General features: G+C 31.8%; 1 protein-coding gene across 1 annotated transcript in view; it reads left to right on the forward strand.

The window, feature by feature from the left end:
• The first annotated feature begins 211 nt into the window (after positions 1 to 211).
• LOC143244680 (pancreatic triacylglycerol lipase-like) overlaps positions 212 to 21,425 on the forward strand; it is a 66,917-nt gene continuing 45,703 nt past the window's right edge. Inside the window, exon 1 of the mRNA XM_076489777.1 lies at positions 212 to 686. Within this exon, the coding sequence (XP_076345892.1) occupies positions 653 to 686 (34 nt within the window). The 5' untranslated portion in view covers positions 212 to 652. The remainder of the gene's footprint in view (positions 687 to 21,425) is intronic.

The following is a 21,425-nucleotide window of genomic DNA, read 5'->3' on the forward strand; positions in this document are numbered from 1 at the left end:
ACCGGCCTTTAGAAAAAAAAACACCCAAGCGTGACCTTTTTCTGTTAGTCTCCACCCTCGTCATTTTATGGTATTTCCCAAAAATCAGGTTACAGTAAAATATCCCACCTTCTGATCCGGCAATTTAAGTGTAATTATACCAGACCAGGTGGACGAGCAACTTAGTGTATATTTTTTAAGTCTCAAGTAGGTCAGGACGTCACACACCGCCGAGTGGCTCACGCAATATAGAAGTTCTTAGTTTTTACTTAAGGCGGGTATTAACGTTGCAGCCTAAGGACGTGTTGGCCTTTACTAAGTAATAAACAGTCAGACGAGGAGACATTAAAGACTTGTTCACGGGGTTATTCACACCGCAACTTCAGAGTCTTGCTGACTGCACACTGAACAACAAACAGTCATATGGATATATTAAAGAAATAGCTAAATAAGCAAGTAACAATTGAACTAAGTAAAATAGAGTGTTTGCACCAGTTTTCTATGATTCTCCGCTAAGTAGGTTATTGGATATTACTTCGGGAAAATGTTGAAAAGTTCTACTTTTGTGTCGTTATGCATTTGAAATCATGCCGAGAATAAGAATGTTAAAAGAACGAAGGAAAAGCTTCGCAGAAAGTTGTGAGACTGAAACCGTTCACTAACTGTAGGAAAGATGACTGCGAGACTGTGTCTTCTTGTAATAACAAGTAAGTTTTAGTTAAGTTTAGAGAAAAGCATATTCAGATAGACCACAGTAACATGTATAGCAAAGTCCAATATCACTGAATAAATAACTTTCAAGTATATAATTATTAAAGACTTTCTAAGAGTTTAGTAAATATAAGTATTTGTGTACACATAATACACTGATCAAAATAAAATGATTTAGTCAGTGTTTATAAACAAAACGTATTGTGGTATGTTTAATCAAATATCATGCTGTGTTCTGAAATATTTTTGCATACTACAGCACTGTACTAGTATAAATGGAATACTGCATGTTTCTGCTCATCATATTCTACAGAGAATATGAAAAGTTTTAACCTGATTTAGTTATGAAGAATATATATAACTACCAAAATAAAAAAAAATATTTGTATATTTGCACACTGCTGTTCTATATACCGAGTTACTAGACATTAATATCTTTGATTGCACGCGTAGAAGACTCTATGAAGTCACTAGACGTTTAATGACTCTTTGGATTTTTTATCAATCTCATGTGATGCATTTTTAAGAGTTGTTTTCATTTTTTAGAAGAAGAGGAAATGTATTTTATTGAGCAAGGATGTATCATTCTAATAACCCATGAATGAAAGCAAAGGAGAATATTTTATATCAAACATATTACATCTACCATATCCAGTGTCGAAGACGTATTTGGATGTATGTTTTGTTACTTATTCACTAGAAAACGGAGCGTTCAGTCATACGTGCACAATATATATGTATAATTAATATTAGTTTTAAAATATTTTGTCTAATGGTTCTAGAGAGTTCTGTTTTTCATATCAGTATGCCTTAGGAAGATATTTTGTTGTGGCAAGGAAGAAAAATAGATTCAATTGCCAAGAAGAAAAGGATTTGTACATATATATATATACATATATTTCTCATTCTTACCTTATTTTTCTTATTCTTGTTTTTCAGTTAATTTTTTCTTCTTTACTGTGGAGAGCAATCACCTTACCACAACTGTCTGCAGACAGTGAAGGGTGATATAGATGTGGAATGCTCGCTCCTATAATTCCTCTTTCTATATCTATTACTAGTAATTTACTTTATTTTTTTATGTATTTAGAAACGATAAAGTTAAAATGTAACAAATCCTTAAGAAAATCTCTAATGCAAATAACATTTGATATTCAAATAAAATACCAGAACTTCAGTACTGCTTATTGCTGTAGTAGTGTGACCAAACTGCACTAAGGGTTACAAATTATATAACATTTATTGATAAACAAATAGTCATAAAAAACAAAATGGATTATTCCAATCAAACTATAATACTGTTTAACAGAAATAAAAATTAAAAATATAAAATTTTAACTTTTGTATATACCGACTACTCTATTTCACTTAGAGGTAGAAGTAGTTTTAGTGTTAAGAAAACAGAACAGGTGCACTTAATTTAATATGCAAACACGTGGTTTACTGACCTCTGCTTTTGGTTCTGCGAGGTTACGAACATCTTGTTGCGTGTATTTCACACTGGTATGTGTTAAACCTGGAAAACCTAGATTTCTCGTAATCCTCTAGCTCCCGGATTTAAACAATGATTTCTTTTCGTGTTTCCTTTATTCATTTTTAATGGTAGCAGTCATTAACTGTACTTCTGATCGTTCATAACGAAAAGTTTCTTCTTGTCTGAGATTAAAGTCATAAACAAAATAAATAAGAATTAAATAAACTTAATATCTGAAATCGTTCAACCGTACGGAAGTTCTATAAGCTATTTTATGTATAGGATTATTGCAATCATATTTTAGACCAGTCACGTTCTTTGTATTTAGCAATAGTTCTTATCTGTGAATTAATTATATTTTGTTCATAATATCTCCATACAGATTGTTTTACAAAATACTTTTTTGGTATTCAAGAGGAAAATTAATGTTAGTTTTAATGCGACATACTTGTTTTTAGACGTATTAGTATCATACATACGTTTACAAACTTACATTTTTTTGTTATTTTTTAACAAAAATCACCTTTATTACACATTTTGTGCAGCCGTTTGAATTCCAAAGTGTGATTGTTATTTTTACAGAATACATGCTAAGCATGAAGAATTCTTTGTGAGAAATGTAAGAAATTAGCAGATACCCGTTGAAACAACTCAAGATAATCTACCTAAAACTAGCGTTGGATAAATATAAAATGTGTAGTCAAACCAATCCCTTGGATGAGAATGTACATGCAATATGATAGTTTGGTGGGTCGTTTAAAATCGTGTTATGTCATTTCATGTGATATTTCAATAAGGAATATTGCATTGTATATGTTTTCAAGCAGAGGACAGACTGACTGTAATGCATGTTGGACAAACTGTGTAGTTTTTGATCCAATGGGTGCATCCAGCGCAATAGAGTGTTCAGGTTCGCAAAGAATGTTTTTTTTTTTTTTTTTCTGTTGAGTGCCATCATTCCTTGTAGTTTCCCTGATGGCGAGAAAAAAAATCTATTACCGAAATGAATGCTCTTTAACAGCTGTCATTTATATAAGTGTCAGAGAGATGATAGTCGATTCAAATTAGTTTAATTTACATGATTCAACAAAGTTATGCATTTATATAATACCATCATGATTATATACAAATATGTATATATATATAAATCAGCAACAACAAATATACACTCATATACGTTCCTCTCTTTATGTGATTTTTCCGTTTATGTTCCTATCTTCGAAATATATTTTTCAATCAGTCAGCAGAGGAAGTTTCCTTTCTATTTCGAGAAATTTTCTCACAAAAACAAACATTTTTACTTTTAATAATTTCTCTCAATCTGAGCTTATAAAACATACACAAACTAAGGGATCAATGCCGATACTGATACGAAATTTTAAGAAATGCAAATATTGAATAATTTTGCTGTAATATGCTTTTAAAAATAATAAGCGTTTATTATATATATACATGTTCTGCAATTAACTGATCAGAAGATAGAGAATGTAACAGACAGTTAAACATTTAGCTATTATATATATAAGAATACGCCATAGCGCATACTACTTTGGAAATACTGACAATTTAGAATTTTCTGTTTTCTTCTTTTTGTACATATATTAGTTGTTAAGGTTACGCTCGTATGCTGCATGTGCTGGTGTTTATCTGCAAACGTTTTAATAGGTTGTACAAAGACTCTGCAACAGTTGGTATCCTGTTCTCCTTCAGGTTTTACACATGTCAGGTCCGGGTTCTTGATCTTGTATTAGCAGTACGAAGTATAGAACGCGTGGAAATAAATATTAATTGCCACGACAAAGATAATCTGTGTCAATAGGTTTCTAGTAAGAAACCACTATATTGCAACAATAGTTCTTCACATATGTAATTAAGTAAAATGAGCATAAAAAATAAATCATCAACGTTAAGTCAAGACACACGTTAGAGTGTTGTACGGCCAAAATATATTGCTGCAGGACAGACTGTGTATTATTTACAGGAGTGAGAATTTAGCAATATTTCACCTTCTGTAGCTCGAACTGTGGTATCACATATTTTCAGTGAATGTGCTGTACTGGACTCTTATTTAACGCACCAAAATACAAGGTAGTCTATTAGAGAAATATCTGAAATATTACATCTCCAACTTTGATTGAGTTACTTACATTTTTTCTTTGCATCAAAAGTTCGAGAACTTTATTTGATAGAAAACCATAGTTAACTTTTATGGATATTTTTTTTCTAAATTTAGTACATCGATAGACCTTTGTAACCTAGAATTAGGAGTATTATTTAGTTTAAATACAATCCACCTATACAAAGTTACTCAATAAAACCGATCAAATCTGGCAAAAGTGTTACGCACAACTAAACAAAAGGTCACGTGAGCTATCGGTCTAATATTTTTACTACAACTTCAACTAAGAGTAAAGGTGGACTGTTTTTAGTATTTTGTAATTCAGGTTAAAAACAACTGACTTAGAGCCACTAAACTATAAGGCGAACGGGCGTGAAGATACATAAGTGTTGGTTAGGCCAATCAAACAAGATTAATAATAGCTATCTCAAGTTTTCCAATGAATCATACGGGTGGACAATTATTATTCATCATTCATCACAAATAAAATTCACTCATTAGTTAGCCACTTACTTTGTTCAAATTCGGGCATGATGGATGATAAAATAAAATAGGTGGCCTAGCTAACTAATTATTTATTGTAAAATTGTTACCAATACTATAAGAGTAGTTACTAGTTTGGTCGCCAATTTTAATTTCATTCCCTTAAGTCGAACTTCTAAAATGTTTTCATTTAGATACTGTACGAAACGATATGAGTTCACATAATATATTGCCCATACTCTGAGCTAGTTTTCGTTCTCCACACAGAGTTTCTTTTTCAGGATCTCATAAGAAACTGTTGTTGTGGTTTCGTGTTGATCGTGGCTTAACAGTTTGCTGGACTTTAAATCTGGATGTTCTACGATTTGTTTACCAATGCCGTAAAGTTGTGATTCATACTTTAGATCGGTGGATATGTTAAAACTTCGGTTTGGTTATCTTTGAATTTCACACAAAGCTACACGTTTGCTAGCCATCTATAATTGAGCAATGATAGGCTAGAAAGAAGGCAGATAGTCAACATGAACCACAGCCAAACCTTAGGCTACTTTCTTACCAATGAGTAGTAAGATCAGTCATCACATTTTAACACCCTTACAGTTAAAAGGCCGATCATATTCAGTGAAGAGGATTCAAAACCGATACTCTCAGATTGCGAGCCGGTCTCTTTCAACCAACAAGTCCGAAACAAACAGTCAAGTACTGGGGATTTTTAGTGGTCTCCACGAGTATCGAAACCCGGTTTTTAGTGTTGGAAATCTGTAGGTATACCGCTGAGCCATTGGAAGACATTTGATGTAAGAGTATTTGATTAGAGTAGTCGAAGAACTGGGTGCCGATGACTAGTTGCCTTCTACATCTGTATCAGATTAAAATTAGAGTAGGTTAGTGCAGATATCCCTTTTGGAATTTTACACAAGTGTTTAAAACAAACAAGTAAACAGACAACAATTTTTACATCAAAATAAACGACGTAATTTACTTTTAATAAGACCAAACTCCATATCTCAAATAAGACTTAAAAATAGATATTTTTCTTTTTATATTTCTACTACGTTTTTTTGTCAACGATTCACTAAGAGTAGCGTTAAAATGAATGAAAATCAATCTTTGATACGTAACTGAATGTGTATGATATTCTAATTCATTTCAAGGAAAGTTACTTTAGATATAATTACGAATGATAGCCCAGGAGTGTTGTTCAAAGCTTAGAGTTCGAAGTACAAGGAATACTTTTCACCTATTTTGTTTACATACGCCATTCGTAGATATAATTTCAAACTTTCATAGTGATTCATAAAGAATGAAACAGCATAGTTGCAATTCCATATTTTATTTATTTAGATTTCTTTTAGTCAGTTGCTATATTCAAGGAATAAGACAACTATCTGTAACTTAATCTTGAAAAATTGAGGCACTACTCTGAAGTTAACATTCACGAAATTAATAAAAAAAACATCCTTTTTATTATCCTACACAAACTGTTTAATTGAAAACGAAAGGGTACGTTTCATAAACCTATAGCATAGAGCAAAATCTTTACTTTATGAAGGAATATTATTGAAAATGGTAAAATTCCACTAAAAACCTTTGATTTATTTGTTTAAAATGGCAAGTGCTAAAAATGCACTTAAAATGTTTGATATATTTATTACATTAAAAATGTCGAGTTGATGGAAGAAAACCTGTTTTATGGTATTATCCACACCATTTTGTTTTACACTGTATTTTATTTTTAAATATTAATCAAACAAAAAAGTGCCGGAAAGAACGCTAGGTTCGAAATTTGAAATACTACGTCAACTTAAAGAAGTCTGAGGCTATCACCATACCTACAATTTTAAGGGATACATATTAAATATTAATTTATAGAAAATTAGGGTAATGCTAGTTTTAGATTTATATTGTTTTAGTTTGTTTGGACGGTATTTTTCTATAATTGTGCAAATGGTAAATTGAATTAGTTAGGTAACCGGGATTCATAAATCGAAGTTTTGATTAAAATATGGAAGTTTACTTTTCTTGACACTTTTTTTTAGTTTTAGACTTCAACGTTGAAATTAATATGTACCAAAGTTTGTTTTTTTTTAAAATGGAAAGCTTCATTATGTCTTTAGTTAATTCTGAAAATGTTTAAAAATGCTTTAGAAATATTACTGAAACTTATGGTTTCAAATCTGAAAGAAATTACAATAGCATAATAGTAATGCTATTGTCTTAAAGACTTTGAGACTCAATAGTTGAGTCAGTTTTATCTGAGCTTTAGAAATAAAGAATACAAGTGATATAATTTAATCTTTTAGTGATAAATAAATGATTTTCTTCAAAACTTCTCTTTTTTCTAATTTTATAATAAGTTTCTTTTTTCTACTATAAGTTATTGATTAACAGTATTTACCCAAATATGAATTACATTAACTCTGAACTCAGAATGTCTCGTCAGACTAATTAATTCTGATAATATTTCTTCTGTATGCGACCAGCGTGTTCTATAATTCGTTGATTAGTTTCTGATGACTGTCTTGTGGTAATAGAGATACAGAAATTTCTATTTTTGTAAGAAGAACTTGGCTGAATTGACTCTCTGGGAAGTTCAGGATGGATTATAATTAAAACAACAGATAGTTCGTCTTTGAATTTTGCTGGTGAAGCTCTTCTTATCTTATACGCAGATAACCAACCTAAACCTGAAAAAAAGCACTGTTTTACTGTTATTCCTCATTTTTGTTCTATGTAGCTCATTTATCATGATTGTTAATAAAATGTTGTTTCTATTTCTGAAACATTTTGTCTCAATTTCTTATTTTTAGTCGAAATCAAACTTCATTACACTGAAACTTCACGTCATTGTGGTCTAAATTAATTTACCTGTTTGTTTTTGTGAATGTTAGATATCACCTATATAAAGTCTTTTCTAACTTGAAACACACTAAAGTTTCGAAGCTAAGCAGTTGTGGCGATAACCCGGATGAAACCCCAAATCTAGAAAAAAATATTATGGTAGCACTGACTGTCTTGTGATATACGAATGCTTCTTTATTTTTTTATTTCTCGATATATCCCAATATTACAATATTTTGTAAAGCATGTACGTGGACACTTTTATAAAAAACAACTGCGCCTATCTATATTCACCATAATTTCACATAAAAGCAACGTTTCCGCTTTTTCAACAATGCTGTTTTCATGTGTAGTTAACCTAAATACACTGAATCTAATGCCTTATGTCAACCACGTTCGAAAATATAACGGTAGAATATTCTATGACATATTCAAGGTGGTAGCTATGACAACTATATTAGTTTCATTGTGTGACAATACTATACTTAAGCTACTAATACTAAGAACTGATATATTCTTTGTTTCTAAGATACTCTGCGCCGGTATTAGATTCTAATATTAGAAATGAAATATCAGGGTATTTCGGAATTGATTTTTCGAAGTTAGGTTTTTCCATGTAGATAATAATTCAACAAAGGAAGATCTTTTTAGTCGTTAAAGGATGTCTGATAGAAGTATGTGTGCATTAATTCAGTATGTAAAAACAAGCACATCAATGCAATAAACGATTTTTTGTCTCACAAAGTTCTTTCTAACTGTAAGAATATTATAAATATAGGCTTATGATAAAAGCATGTACTATAGTCTCTTTGTAACATACTCGTATTAATAACTATAAACATTTTTTACTTATTCTTTATATAAAATTTTCAGTTTATGAATCGTGCGACATATTATTTTTGTTTTTACGTTTTGTTGCTGTTGTTTTAATTGTTTGAGGGTCAATGAGACTGATTAATTCTGCCATTGAATAAATTAATAACAGTAACTTGATTTGGAAGCAAACATCAATAAGTAACGTTTAGAAATACCTTTAAAGACTATGAGTTAAAGATCAAATACTTTATATTTTAATAGAAGGGTCATAACAGATAATTACAAAATGCAGGACGACATAGGCATGTCTCCTTCAGAAGTACTCCTTAAAGGGAAGAACATTGGCCACCAACTCCTCCCACCTATTATGTAATTACTTTTAACAAGCAGTTGAATTAACTCTTATAATTAAACCGTTCCCACAGTTGAAGTACAGAACGTGTTCAGTAGCATATAGAAGTTCGAATTTTGTACCAAAATAGCTGACTTAACCTTTTCATAATTGGTGCAGTCTTATACAGAGAGAGTAGCATAAGCTTCTTATGTATTATTAGTAAAAAAAACTTTGTAACAATAATTAATATTTTTCGGTGAGCCATTCCATGGCTTAGGCAACTTTCTCAAAATGTTGGAAATATTTACCAACTTCATTTTCGTTAAGTGGTGGTAATTTAATTTGTTGATTGAGTTCAAAGTTGTCATTTTGCCTTAGTCAATCGGAGTTGAGTATAATTTCCATTTCTTTCAGCCTAATTTCTTTCTCGGCTTCCATATAGACTTGTTTGGCCTTGAGAAGTTTACTCTCTCAGCTTCTGTACGGGATTATTCAAACTCAATTATCTGAGTTTTAATTGGATTTATAACTTACCTTTATCACTCAATTCTGATTGGCTAGTGGATACACTAAAGTATTCCTCTAATGCTTCCTCACACTTAATCATCATCGATTAATATTTCAACGATATACTTTTTAGTTCATTTTTCATTGATTTTTTAACTTCTAATTAAAAAAAATTTGACAATTTTATGCAATTCAGTCTTGTTATATTTTTCTAGTTGTTCGATGGAAGGTGATTCAAGAAAACCTTGATAATCAGACATAATCAAATCTTGTTGGCACTGATAAATGTAAATCTAAATCGTGTAATGATTTTACTTTTAATTTATTTAAAATTTTGACTCTGTTTTAGATCACAGACGAGTCCCCAGTTTATTTTGTTAAGTATCTACTTTATTTCGGACGAGTATATTAAATACGTTAGGTATCACTATTTCAAATAACCGGAAATTTTAATTTTAATTTAGAAGTTAGTTAAATGTTAATATATATGAAGTTTATGATATTAGCCAACAAGATTGATATACATAATTTTCTTTTTCAACTCAAATATATTTTAGTATACCAAAAATACAATTTATATTAATGGTTAATACTAATAGTTATTACAAATGACAGTTTATATACAAGAGTTTTACAAACTTTGAAACAATACTGAGTTTTATATCTTGTCTAGAGTAAATATTTTATCGACGATTCAGACCCGCGACGAGTAAATTAATTCTTTATTCATACACCTGTATACTTCTTACGAACACATGAATTTATATTTACGTAATTTATGTAAATTAATTCCGAGTTGGTTTTGTTACACCTCGCCTAAACTAAAGATGTTTCTTCTTGGCTAGCTTCATACGGGGTACAAGCTGACTTTTTACTGATGAAGACATTTAATATGTTCATATAAATAATAACGTTCGAAATAATCCACCGAAGTTGAACAGCTTGTAATGTTTGAAATTTATAACGTTCTCGCGTTTTTCCATAAAACAAATATTGTTGATTCTTACTTTTAAGAATCGTCTACAAATTTCGAGAACAGACGAGATTTGCACAATAGACGTCACATACAAAAATAAAATTATACCAAAACAAGCGAAGGTATTAGAATAAACGTATGACGGTAAATCTGTTATATATCATTGTATTAAATTTTGTCACTATGGGCGTATTGTTGCCGCCAAATTTCTGACTACTCAATGGAACCGCTAGTTCAAAATATGTGTTAATAAAACTTTATTTTTTAATTCACTTATACTATTATAATAAAACATCTTTTGCACTTTGAACTACATAAAAACATAATTATTAAGGATGTGTTTACATGTAAAGTCATAAACAAAATTATCATTACTATCTTTATGAGATCCAAATTCAGAAAGGAATTTTTGTTTTGACAGATCTTTTTGATGAATTTTTATATTGATATTACGTGAAGATCGTACTAATGAATGAAAATATTCTCTTTCTTTTATTATGACCAAAACAAATAAAGATCCAGTGACTAACAGGTCTATGACTAGGATCCAGATTGACGATGTGTAACTGCTTTTTTGCATGGTTAGGTAGTTGATCACTGACAAACACACCTCCAAACTTTTTTCTTGTATACAAATCCTGTGAGACTATTGAATAAATTTCAAACGTATTCATATCTTCTTACATATCCGTTATGATGTTTCTAGACTGATCAATTTCTAAAATTAATTGAAATTCTGTATATGCTAGAGCATTTATAGTATTAAGTAAAACATACCAAAACGTTATCAGTAGATGCTTGTACGTTTCCATGAGGAATTAAAAATTATTTACACATTATATATTTCAAAGGATATTTAGCTGCTCCTTTCTGAAATGATTTAGCATGTGACAGAATGACTAACAGGCTGATCTGGATTTTTCTAGCATAGAAAAAAATGTAATACACTTTTGAATCTGATTCATCACTTGACATAATACAAAATTAATATTTACTTTATAAGTGTCAGAACTTTATACTTATACCATTAGGCAATAAACTGTTCCGTAAAACATATATCTGAATGTAAACGGCTGATCATGTTTAATGTTTGACTCCCACATGTATCTACATGTCGATTATTGATTCCATCACTGTTGCTATAATTAAAGTAGATATTATCAAAATTGCTTACTGTGTCTACTATTAATATGGACGATGTCAATTGTCTCTTATCTTTACCTTTATAACATAGTAACGTTTCTGTGTAAACCTTATATGCGTAAAGGCTGTGATATAAAAAAAAAGATTTTCTGAGTAAGGTGCACATCTACCTGAGAAAATAGGGAATGTTTATAGGTACTGTACCTCATCCTTTTTTTTATATCAGTATTATCAGGCTTGAAAGTCTGCCTTTACTGGATCGAACTATTAATCTCCTGACAATTGTCAGGATAGATGTAGAAAATTTAATAGGTCACTGAAGATACAGTGGAATATTTAGTCCACTGAACTATTACAATCCCTGTTTGTGTTGAATGGAGAGAAAATAATTCTAGCTCAGAGTTTATACATTGACAGAACTTTTATGTGGTAGGAGAGTCATGATTACTTGTGAAAAATGACTGGAGTTCATGTTATTCATCTCTTAGTTTTAGATATTCTGAACATGTTTCTAATTCTCATTGTGTAGAAGTTCTCTAGCCAGATTCTGAGCTCCTCGTATTGCACATTGTTTTCCACCATTGAGAAAAGGTTTCAGTTTCTTGTTGTCTTAAGACAAATACTCCTATTTTTCTGAAGTGGTATAGAAGAACAAAAAAGATTGCTCATAACGTCTACCAGTCTCATGGCAATTGACTACAAGTAAAATAAAGTAAACTATTTCTCACTTGATAATCATAATATGCATTACATTTAGTTCTTGGTTATAAGGAACTCTCATGATTGCGAAGTCGGAGAGTTATGATAATTCTTCCTAGTTCAAATGAGATATGCCCCCCGCTAGTACAGCGGTATGCCCACGGATTTACAATAACGAGAAATAGAGTTATACATAATATTTTATGAAGACAGGCACTTCAGATCTGTTTGGGGAACTCAGCCGTTAAATTTATTAAGATATCCTGTCTATTTTACAAAATATTGTTTGTTTTTGTTATTTTCTTTTTTACGTAATATTTCTTCAACAGCATAGACGTCATCAGGAGATTTCATAATTCTCTGTAGTTCAGATTTATAAAATGTTCAATTTAATTTTTCTCAAGATAGTCTTGCATTTTGTAAACTGGTTGATTTCTCTCTATTTTCTGGTGAATAGTAAATATTTAATGTCCATCCAGGCAAATAACATTTTTTAAGCTGATGATTCACTTTACTAATACGTACTTGATCGTCTACATTGAAATGAAATAATACCTTAGTGGATGGTTTGTAGTGTTTTCCACACCACAGACTGATTAAAGTGACTAACATCTGTTGATCTCATTTTCATTTTACGATGATACAACTGATTATAGGCAATGACCAGATACTTCACTACAGTGACATGTTTACTAGTTTTACAATGAGCAAAGTAGTATCACATTTTAGTTTTAAGAGTGTAATTAAATCTTTCTGTCAGAACACTTTTGTTTCGCCACGTGTAGTAAAGAAGTAAATGTCTTGTTCCTTGAGATATTGAAAGAAACAATTAGTAAACTTCGTCTCATTATCAGTTTGAAGTTTACAAGATTTTCAGCTCTGTTTTAAAGTTTATTTAAATGATTTTACAAGTGTTGTACCTTTCTTATTTTTGAGGAGAACAACACATGCATATCTAAAAAACAAGTCGACACACTTTAGTAAATATTTAAAATGATTATTATATTAACTTAGGTTAGCGAGACCTACCAAATCACCCTGACACGATACCTCTGTTTCTGGGAAACTTATATTTTACTGATTTGTGTAAAGTGTATGTATCTTGTTAACTTAACCTGATTTAGACTCAGACTTACCTAGCGCTTCTACAAATTTAAATAAAGACTGTACTCTACCAAATTTAGCAGGATGAACAAAGTTATATCAGATAGATTGTATGGTTTTATTAGACATTATTTTCTACGCCGTCTACTTTTATTAAATGTTTTGCCATCAACTTTTTTTAACAGTAGTAATAATTTCACCTTTACAACAGACGACTCATGATACTACTAAGCATAAAAGTATGACAACAGCCCATGACGACAGTTAAGACACAAATGACCGTATATTACCATATTACTTTATTAATTTTTTCTCATTTAGATAGAGTAAGTTTAAGCCTTTTATCACGTGTTTTATATTTCATATGCTTCCATCTGTCTATATTTCCAACAATTTCTTCAGGAATATTCATATTTGATGATCGTTCTGCAATTCTTTCCAACCTACAGGGCTTACATTCTTTCGTTTTCGTAGCTCGTCGTTAAATGTTCAATTATGTTGTTGTTTAGGACAGAATTTCCACTAATCACTAATCCTCCACAATCATTCCACGTTAGATCCCCACTGCAACATATCAAGTTTAGTAGAATTTCAGCTTTTTTTTTTTTTTTGTATTTTTGAGGAACGCTATCCGCGACCTCTAAATGTTTACGAGCTGGCGATTCCATTCTAAGTTTGACGGGTTCCGTGGCTTGTAAATGAAAGATTTAATGACGTTTTTGGAACTGGTTTATCATCTTTGCTTTATTATCTAAGGGTAATGTATCATTTTGTATAACTGACTTTGTATCGTTTTCTATACATTTTAATATTTTATGTACAGACCTTTCATAAACCTTTGAGCGATAAGTAGAACGTACAAGCCCTTTAGGAATGAGAATCATCCGTTTTCTCATATTTTTAAATTCAAGTAACTTTACCAATAGCCCGTCGTACCAAACCACCAGGTAATGAAAGTATTGGTGATAAGAATAACGGTAAATCTTTCCATTATGATAAGTTCATTTTCTGTTTAATTGGTGTTTTTTGTCAGTCAACTCTCTCAATAATGACTTGTATCATCCGCTTTTATATGTCCATCGTGGAAACATTGCCTTTAAAACATTTGAAGGACATTTAAAAATACTCAACGTAAAATCATTTTTAGTTTCGGCGATTATTTCTTTAACGTGTAGCTTTAGGTAATACACAGAGCAACTCTTGATGTTGTTTAGTTTTAAATATCATGATGAATAAATGAAAAGAGATTGTGAATATAACATAAAAAAACTATTTGTTGATACATCCACTTGAATATAACATCAAATTTCTTCACACTATAATGATGATAATTTTTCATATAAAATGAATGTGATAGAGTATATTTTGGAAGTTGATCAGTCTTAGGGCATCCAAACAATTACAGACTGTAACATGAAATTTTCGGCAGAGTTATCAATATTTCCTTTGTATAAAAAATTGTAAAGTTTATTTCTCAACAATTTATCCGCAATCTACACGTATGGATATTCGATATTACCAGATTTCTAAGGAATGATACGAATGTGCTGCGTCACTCAAATACACTGACAACAATCAGCATCTGAAAGATATTTACTTGAAATTGGTTGTTTAAACAAAAACATATTTATCTATTCAGTATCTAAATACTTGAATGCAAGTCTGTAATTAAATGTGGTTTATTCTTCAGATAAAACCATTTTACCTTTTCTACAGTTTCTGTTTTGTTAATAAGTGAGTATATATTCAGTTGAACAATATTGTTAAATTACTTTGGAATGTACACTGTAACTTTAAAAAACAAGCACCGTCCTCTGACGGATCTGTTTAGACGTTTGAGTGTGTGTGTTTTCATATAACAAAGCCGCATCGGGCTATCTGTTGAACCCACCGAAGGAAATCGAATCCCTGATTTGTGGGATGTAAATCCGTAGACTTACTGCTCTACTAGTGGGCGGTTAGACGTTTGAGGTTTCATATGAATGAGTAAGTAAACCATACAGTTGTCTCGTTGCATCTTGACAAGATTCTTAAAAATAGTTAGTACGTGATGGAAACACTTGTCTTGCTAAAACTGAGATTTATTTCCGACATTTTTGAACAAAATAATATATTGAGAATTTAAACTAATATTGCACACATTTATCTACCCTGATAAAATAGATTCTGTACACTATAAAACACTGATAAATTCAAACGATGAATTCCACGGGTAAAAACTTTAGGCACTTGTTTGTTTTCTCCACTTTTACTCATAAGATCGTCAATGATAAAAAGATTTAATTTATCAGACTATAAATACTTATGAAAATGTTGAGCTAGGAATAAAAATTAAATGCTAGAAACATTTTACATTATTTCTTGTACTACGGTTGAAATTCACAATAAAACCATACAAGAATAGTATAAGTTCTTGAAGTTGATAAGTTAAAACGTAACTTTCAAACTGTGATTTACCACTTCCTGACACTAAACATATAAAAGCGCGTACATACCCTATATTTACTACACAGACCATAGAAAGAATTAGTTCCGTGGATGAAAAGAAAAATCAATATCCGTACGGAAGAGTGTTAAATTCTGATATGATGTGTCGTTTGATGTAAAGCGGATGGTAATCTTTCTTTTCTTCTTTATTGTAATTGGTCTGTGTCTTTAACTTTCTGCAAATCTTCTTATGATTAGTCACAGTTACAGGGGACTGAAAAAAACTGAATATATCGGTTATCATACATTTCACTTAAGAAAAGTTTAATTTTTCGATGTTCATAAAATTGAGGGTAAACCCTCTGATCTTACAGCATGACTTTCCATCGGTGCGTAAATAACTATACTTTTTTGCCACCACTGACCCATGATATACTGTCCATTCAGCTTGTCTGTAAACTCTCCAAGATAATATCCTAGAAGTGGATCGTTAGATCTGTCTGAAATGTAGACAATACTGTTTGTATTTTAATACAGGACAGACAAACCTAACTTCTATAACGTATCTTTTAATTTTAAACAAGCACGTGCTCCTGTGAACGATGTCAGAAAGATGTTGATTTTATCTTTTTGAGAAAGATATTCATGTTTATGTTTCCACTTCTTCATTAATTAAAGTTACATTTATTATAATTTTGGTGTTGTTGCTCATTAACGAATGGTATTCTTTAACAGACGTTACGTAGGTCTGTTGTGACTTGTTCTCAGACATACCCCAATGATCCCAATCTCAGCCCACCGAGGGGAATCGAACCCATAATTTTAGCGTTGTAAAACCGGAGACATACCGCTGTACTAACGGGGGGCAGTGTATATTATAATTGATTACACTAAGTTACACAAATTTTGTTTCTGCATAGTATGTGTTATTTCTTAATTGCTTATGTTGTAAAAGTACAGAAAATGGCCATTATTCCTGTCAAACTTTGCTTTTGACCGTCACATTGTAACCCTTCAATATGAGTTAAAAGGTGAGCATTTTCGGTGTAACGAGGATTCGAACCCGCGATCCTTAGACTGTGAGTGAAGCACCCTAACCACCTGGCTATGCCGGGCCGGACAAAAAAAATAACGTGTATCATTACTTCAACCAACAAGAAGTCAACTGTTGAAGATACATAACAATGTTACTTAACAGGGCCTGACATGGCCAGGTGGGTTAATGCGTTCGACTCATAATCTGAGGGTCGCGGGTTCGATTCCCCGTCACATCATATGCTCGCCCTGTCAGTCGTGGGGGCGTTATAATGTAACGGTGAACCCCACTATTCGTTGGTAAAAGAGTAGCCCGAGAGTTGGCGGTGGTTTGTGATGACTAGCTGCCTCTCCTCTAGTCTTACACTGCTAAATTAGGCACGGCTAGCGCAGATAGCCCTCGTGTAGTTTTGCGTGAAATTAAATACAAACAAACAAAAAAAGCTACTTATAGAGAGGTTTTTTGCACCTGACCTTTCTGGATATCTAAAATCCAACACACCTAAATACCTACAAAGAAGAAGCGAAACTACTTTAAAAAAAAAGATTATTATCTAAAACTAAAAGTTGTTTTAAACGGAGTTTCCTTACCAGATATTTTTTGTAAAATTTAAAAGTTTTATATATATTAGGAATGTTGAAAGAGTGGACTTGTAAAAGTAAAATATGTTTTGTATATTTTTCTGTATATTCTGATAGTCTTATTTACCAAAATGTTAACTATAAGAACAAAAGTAATTATATTAATGTATTACATTTTTTCTTTGTCATGATATACAAGTTTAAGATGCGTGTTATGTTATTTTACTAAAAATAAAGGCTGTTTTATATTATTTTTCTCAGATATAGAGAAAACCTTCCAAAATATAAATGATTTAAGTTGTTGGTTGCTGTTCAGTTCAAAGCTACACTTGAAATACTGTAATTTGATTTTGAAGATGTATCTTTGTTACAGAGTTTGTTGTTTTCTACATTTTCTTCAGAAGTAATCACAAATTACACCATATTCATACACATTATACAGGTTTTCTTTCTTTGTTATTATCTTATTGGACTATATAGGTTACATTTATAGATAGTCCGTTAGGCCTGAAGTTCAAAGAAACAACCTGATGTGTTTTGTATAAAACATATGTGATATTTTTTTGTTGTTGTTCTTTTCTTTTCAATTTAGACATAAGTACGAGTGTTTATTTTAGAGCGAAGAGAGTTCAAAGTGATTTTGAGTATCCAACTCCAAATTATAGTGTTACAAGTCCATAAACTTACCTCTTTTTCTGTCGAGAAATATTTAACAATAAAAACACTGGTTCTGAAATATGCCTAGTTTACTGTTGTTCAAATTAAACATGGTCATGTCTCATTCTCATTTGATACTAAAAAAATTATCTCCAGGTAGTTCAAACTGAATTATAGAATTTCGCAAGAAAGAGTTTACATTGATTATAATCTCGCAAAAGAAGTTAAATTGTAGGTTATTTAATTTATTAAGAAAGACTAAATTTTTCGATATTTTTACACGGGAAGAAAAAAAAGCTTAATGGATATATGAATGATAAAGGCTGGCTTTAATTTTTATTTATTTATTATTATTACTTAATAGTTTTAGTTTAGTTGTGAGGATGGGACAGCCGAGATGGTTTGGTTTGTTGGAAAGCTACACAATTGACTATCTATTCTCTGCCCACAACAGTTATCAAAATCCGGTTACAAGCGGTGTGAGTCCACAGACATATCGTTGTGCCACTGGGGGGCCAGCCGAGATTGACCAAAAGGTCTCTTGTATACCCTAAACATTATGTTATGTTAAGAGCAAAGCTAAATATTCGAGGTCTGTTCAAAAAATACGCGGACTGTTTGAATTGCGCGGCTCCAGTTGGTTCCAGTGGAATCCGCTTGGTGTCGCTAGGTTCGCACAGATCAGCTGATTACGACGCCATTTCCCGATTGCAAATATCTTCATTTGTGTATTAGCTACGCGGTTTTAAGTGAAGTGCGATTTTTTCGTTTGGCGGATTTCAGAATGAATGACCTGAAGGAGCAACGACTTGCTGTGAAATTTTGTGTTAAACTTGGAAAATCTGAGGCTGAAACTTTTGGTATGCTTAACACGGCTTACGGTGATGTTGCTATGAAGCGTACGGCATGTTTCAAGTGGCATGAACGTTTTAAGGATGGTCGACAGTCCATTGAAGATGATGAGCGTCCTGGACGTCCTTCCACGTCAACTGACGACCCACACGTCGACAAAATCAACATCCTGGTGCGGGCAAATCGACGTCTGACTGTTAGGGAGCTTGCTGAAGAGTTTGGGATATCAGTTGGATCTTGTTACGAGATTTTGACCGAAAAATTGAAGATGCACCGCGTTGCTGCGAAATTTGTGCCTCAGAACTCGTGCGTTTTTGGCCAAACATTCAATCACTGTTCTTCCCCACCCCCTACTCACCTGACCTTGTTCCTTGCGATGTTTTCTTGTTCCCCAAACTCAAAAGACCATTGAAAGGAAGAAGATTTGAGACGATTCCCGAGATTAAGGCAAATGCGACGAAGGAGCTGGAGGACATTACAAAAGAAACGTACCAGGACTGTTTCAACAAGTGGAAACACCGTTGGGATAAGTGTGTGCGTTGGGGAGGAGAGTACCTTGAAGGGGTCCCAGACCTGTAACTTCTGAATAAAGTACATTCTGTTTTATGACGTCAGTCCGCGTATTTTTTGAACAGCCCTCGTATATTTCAGTAAAATACGTCTATAGAATTTCAATATTCTCGTAAAGGAAGTTAAATAAATGTATATGTAACAATATACATGTGATATTAGATTAAATCTCTTTTAGAAGAAGTCCGAAATGTGAATTATACTTTTATATAATGCAGTTTTCATAACAATTCAAAACTGTATTATAGGAAGTACATATCATTTAATAATAACACCTTTTTCCCAAGGTCAAAAGAGGAAAGGTAAATTTTGATTATGCACTTTAGCAAAATAGCTTATAGTAGCTCAAATTTCTAATAGAAAAAATGAAAAAGTGAACTTTATCAAATAGGTTCAAAATTCCATCAGAGGAAGTGATGAAATATTTTTAACATGAATGGCTAGACGACCATGTCTGAGACTTCAAAGTTGTAGTGTAGAGATCCCTGATTTACAATTTCTGACCAGAGAAAGGAAAGCCATCCAATACCACCAACCGCCTGGTTTAACCGAATATCGCTGTCAACTAATATTTTTGTAATGTGTCCACAGTTGAAAGTAAGGAACATATTCTGCAGCGTATTGCAGTTTCAAACCTTGTTCGTTTTTATCTGCAACCTAGCATGTTACCACTAGGTTACGCATGGCCTTAGAGGAAGTGCAAAAGTAAAATATATAAATAAATTCAAACTATATCATTCAATATTTTTGTGATGATTTGAGAAAATATCGTTCTTCAATAAATATTAATATCACTTCAAATATTTGGTCAATAAACTACGTAACTGACCCAGTCTAACCACTTGCGTTTTTAAAGTTTATTTTATTTCAATTGCCTAACAACTAATTTTGTTGAATAATAATGTATGTAATAACGTTAATACTAGTACCTTTTTTTAGACATTACTTTAAACTTAATGCAATTTTTGCCATCATTAGAGAAATGTTATCTGATAATTCAAAACATTATCGCTTATTGGCAGGATAAGACTAAGTTAAATAAACCAGTACCGCTCAACACTCAGAAAAAAATAACATTTGTCATATCTGTTTGACTGATCTTTTCAAGATAAGGAATAAATATGATATTATTTTTCCTGAATAAAAATAAATAATTGTGACAAGAATTATCAGAGTAAACGAAATAATCTCTCGTCGCATTTGTGACCAACCCACACATGATCGGAACTAGTTTCTTAAAATAACACTGCACAACAATAATTTTAAAACGTTTTGCTTCTTGAAACGTTTTTGCTGATTGTGACCTGGTGGGTATGTACAAATATAGTTTTGGTTTTGCTTCATCACGTAGGTACTCTGAGAAATAGACAGTTAACTGTTTACCGGCAATAACGTATTTAATTGCGTTTATGTTTCTAATACACTATTAAGTTCAACATAATTAAAAGCGTTTTGCTCCTGATTTTCATTTGTATTCAATGTCCGGTAGTCAACAGTAGTCAGCAAGCATTAACGGATTCCAGTTGCCCTGATATCGTTTTTCCATTGTAGCAAAACTGAAGATTTAGATGAAACGATACGTGAAGTTGGATGTGATTTTCGTGATCAGCAGCCAAAAATCTATAAGAAACACCCAATAGTGTTCAAGAAGCAAGAATTTTGTTGTGCAATGTAATCGATTTTCCTTACTTTATAGAATATTAGCTTATACATATGTAGATTATTACATAATGAATAAAATCGAAGATATTTTATCATCACGTATAAAAATTTGTTTTGTTACATCGTCTGACACCGATGGTTTTTCATCGAGTAGTAATAAGCTATTGAACTGCAAAATATTACTTAATCACAATGATTAAAATGAATGTGAAGCAGTTGATAAAAAATGTACCGCTTACTAATGAACACCTCTTTATTTTAACGTACTGATCGTAGGGTTTGCACTTGAATCTGCAACTGTAATTGAAACTACCACATTTATCTTGGGACCTAGTGTCTATTTCATCAAAAAATAAGTTTCAAAACAAAGAACTCTGAAATCTCAATGCTTTAAGAAAGCAGACACCTTTAAAGTTATTCAATGTTGAAGGAAGGTCTGTCTTCCGAAACTGCC

Source organism: Tachypleus tridentatus, chromosome 2, assembly GCF_004210375.1.
Source record: "Tachypleus tridentatus isolate NWPU-2018 chromosome 2, ASM421037v1, whole genome shotgun sequence".
Taxonomy (NCBI): domain Eukaryota; kingdom Metazoa; phylum Arthropoda; class Merostomata; order Xiphosura; family Limulidae; genus Tachypleus; species Tachypleus tridentatus.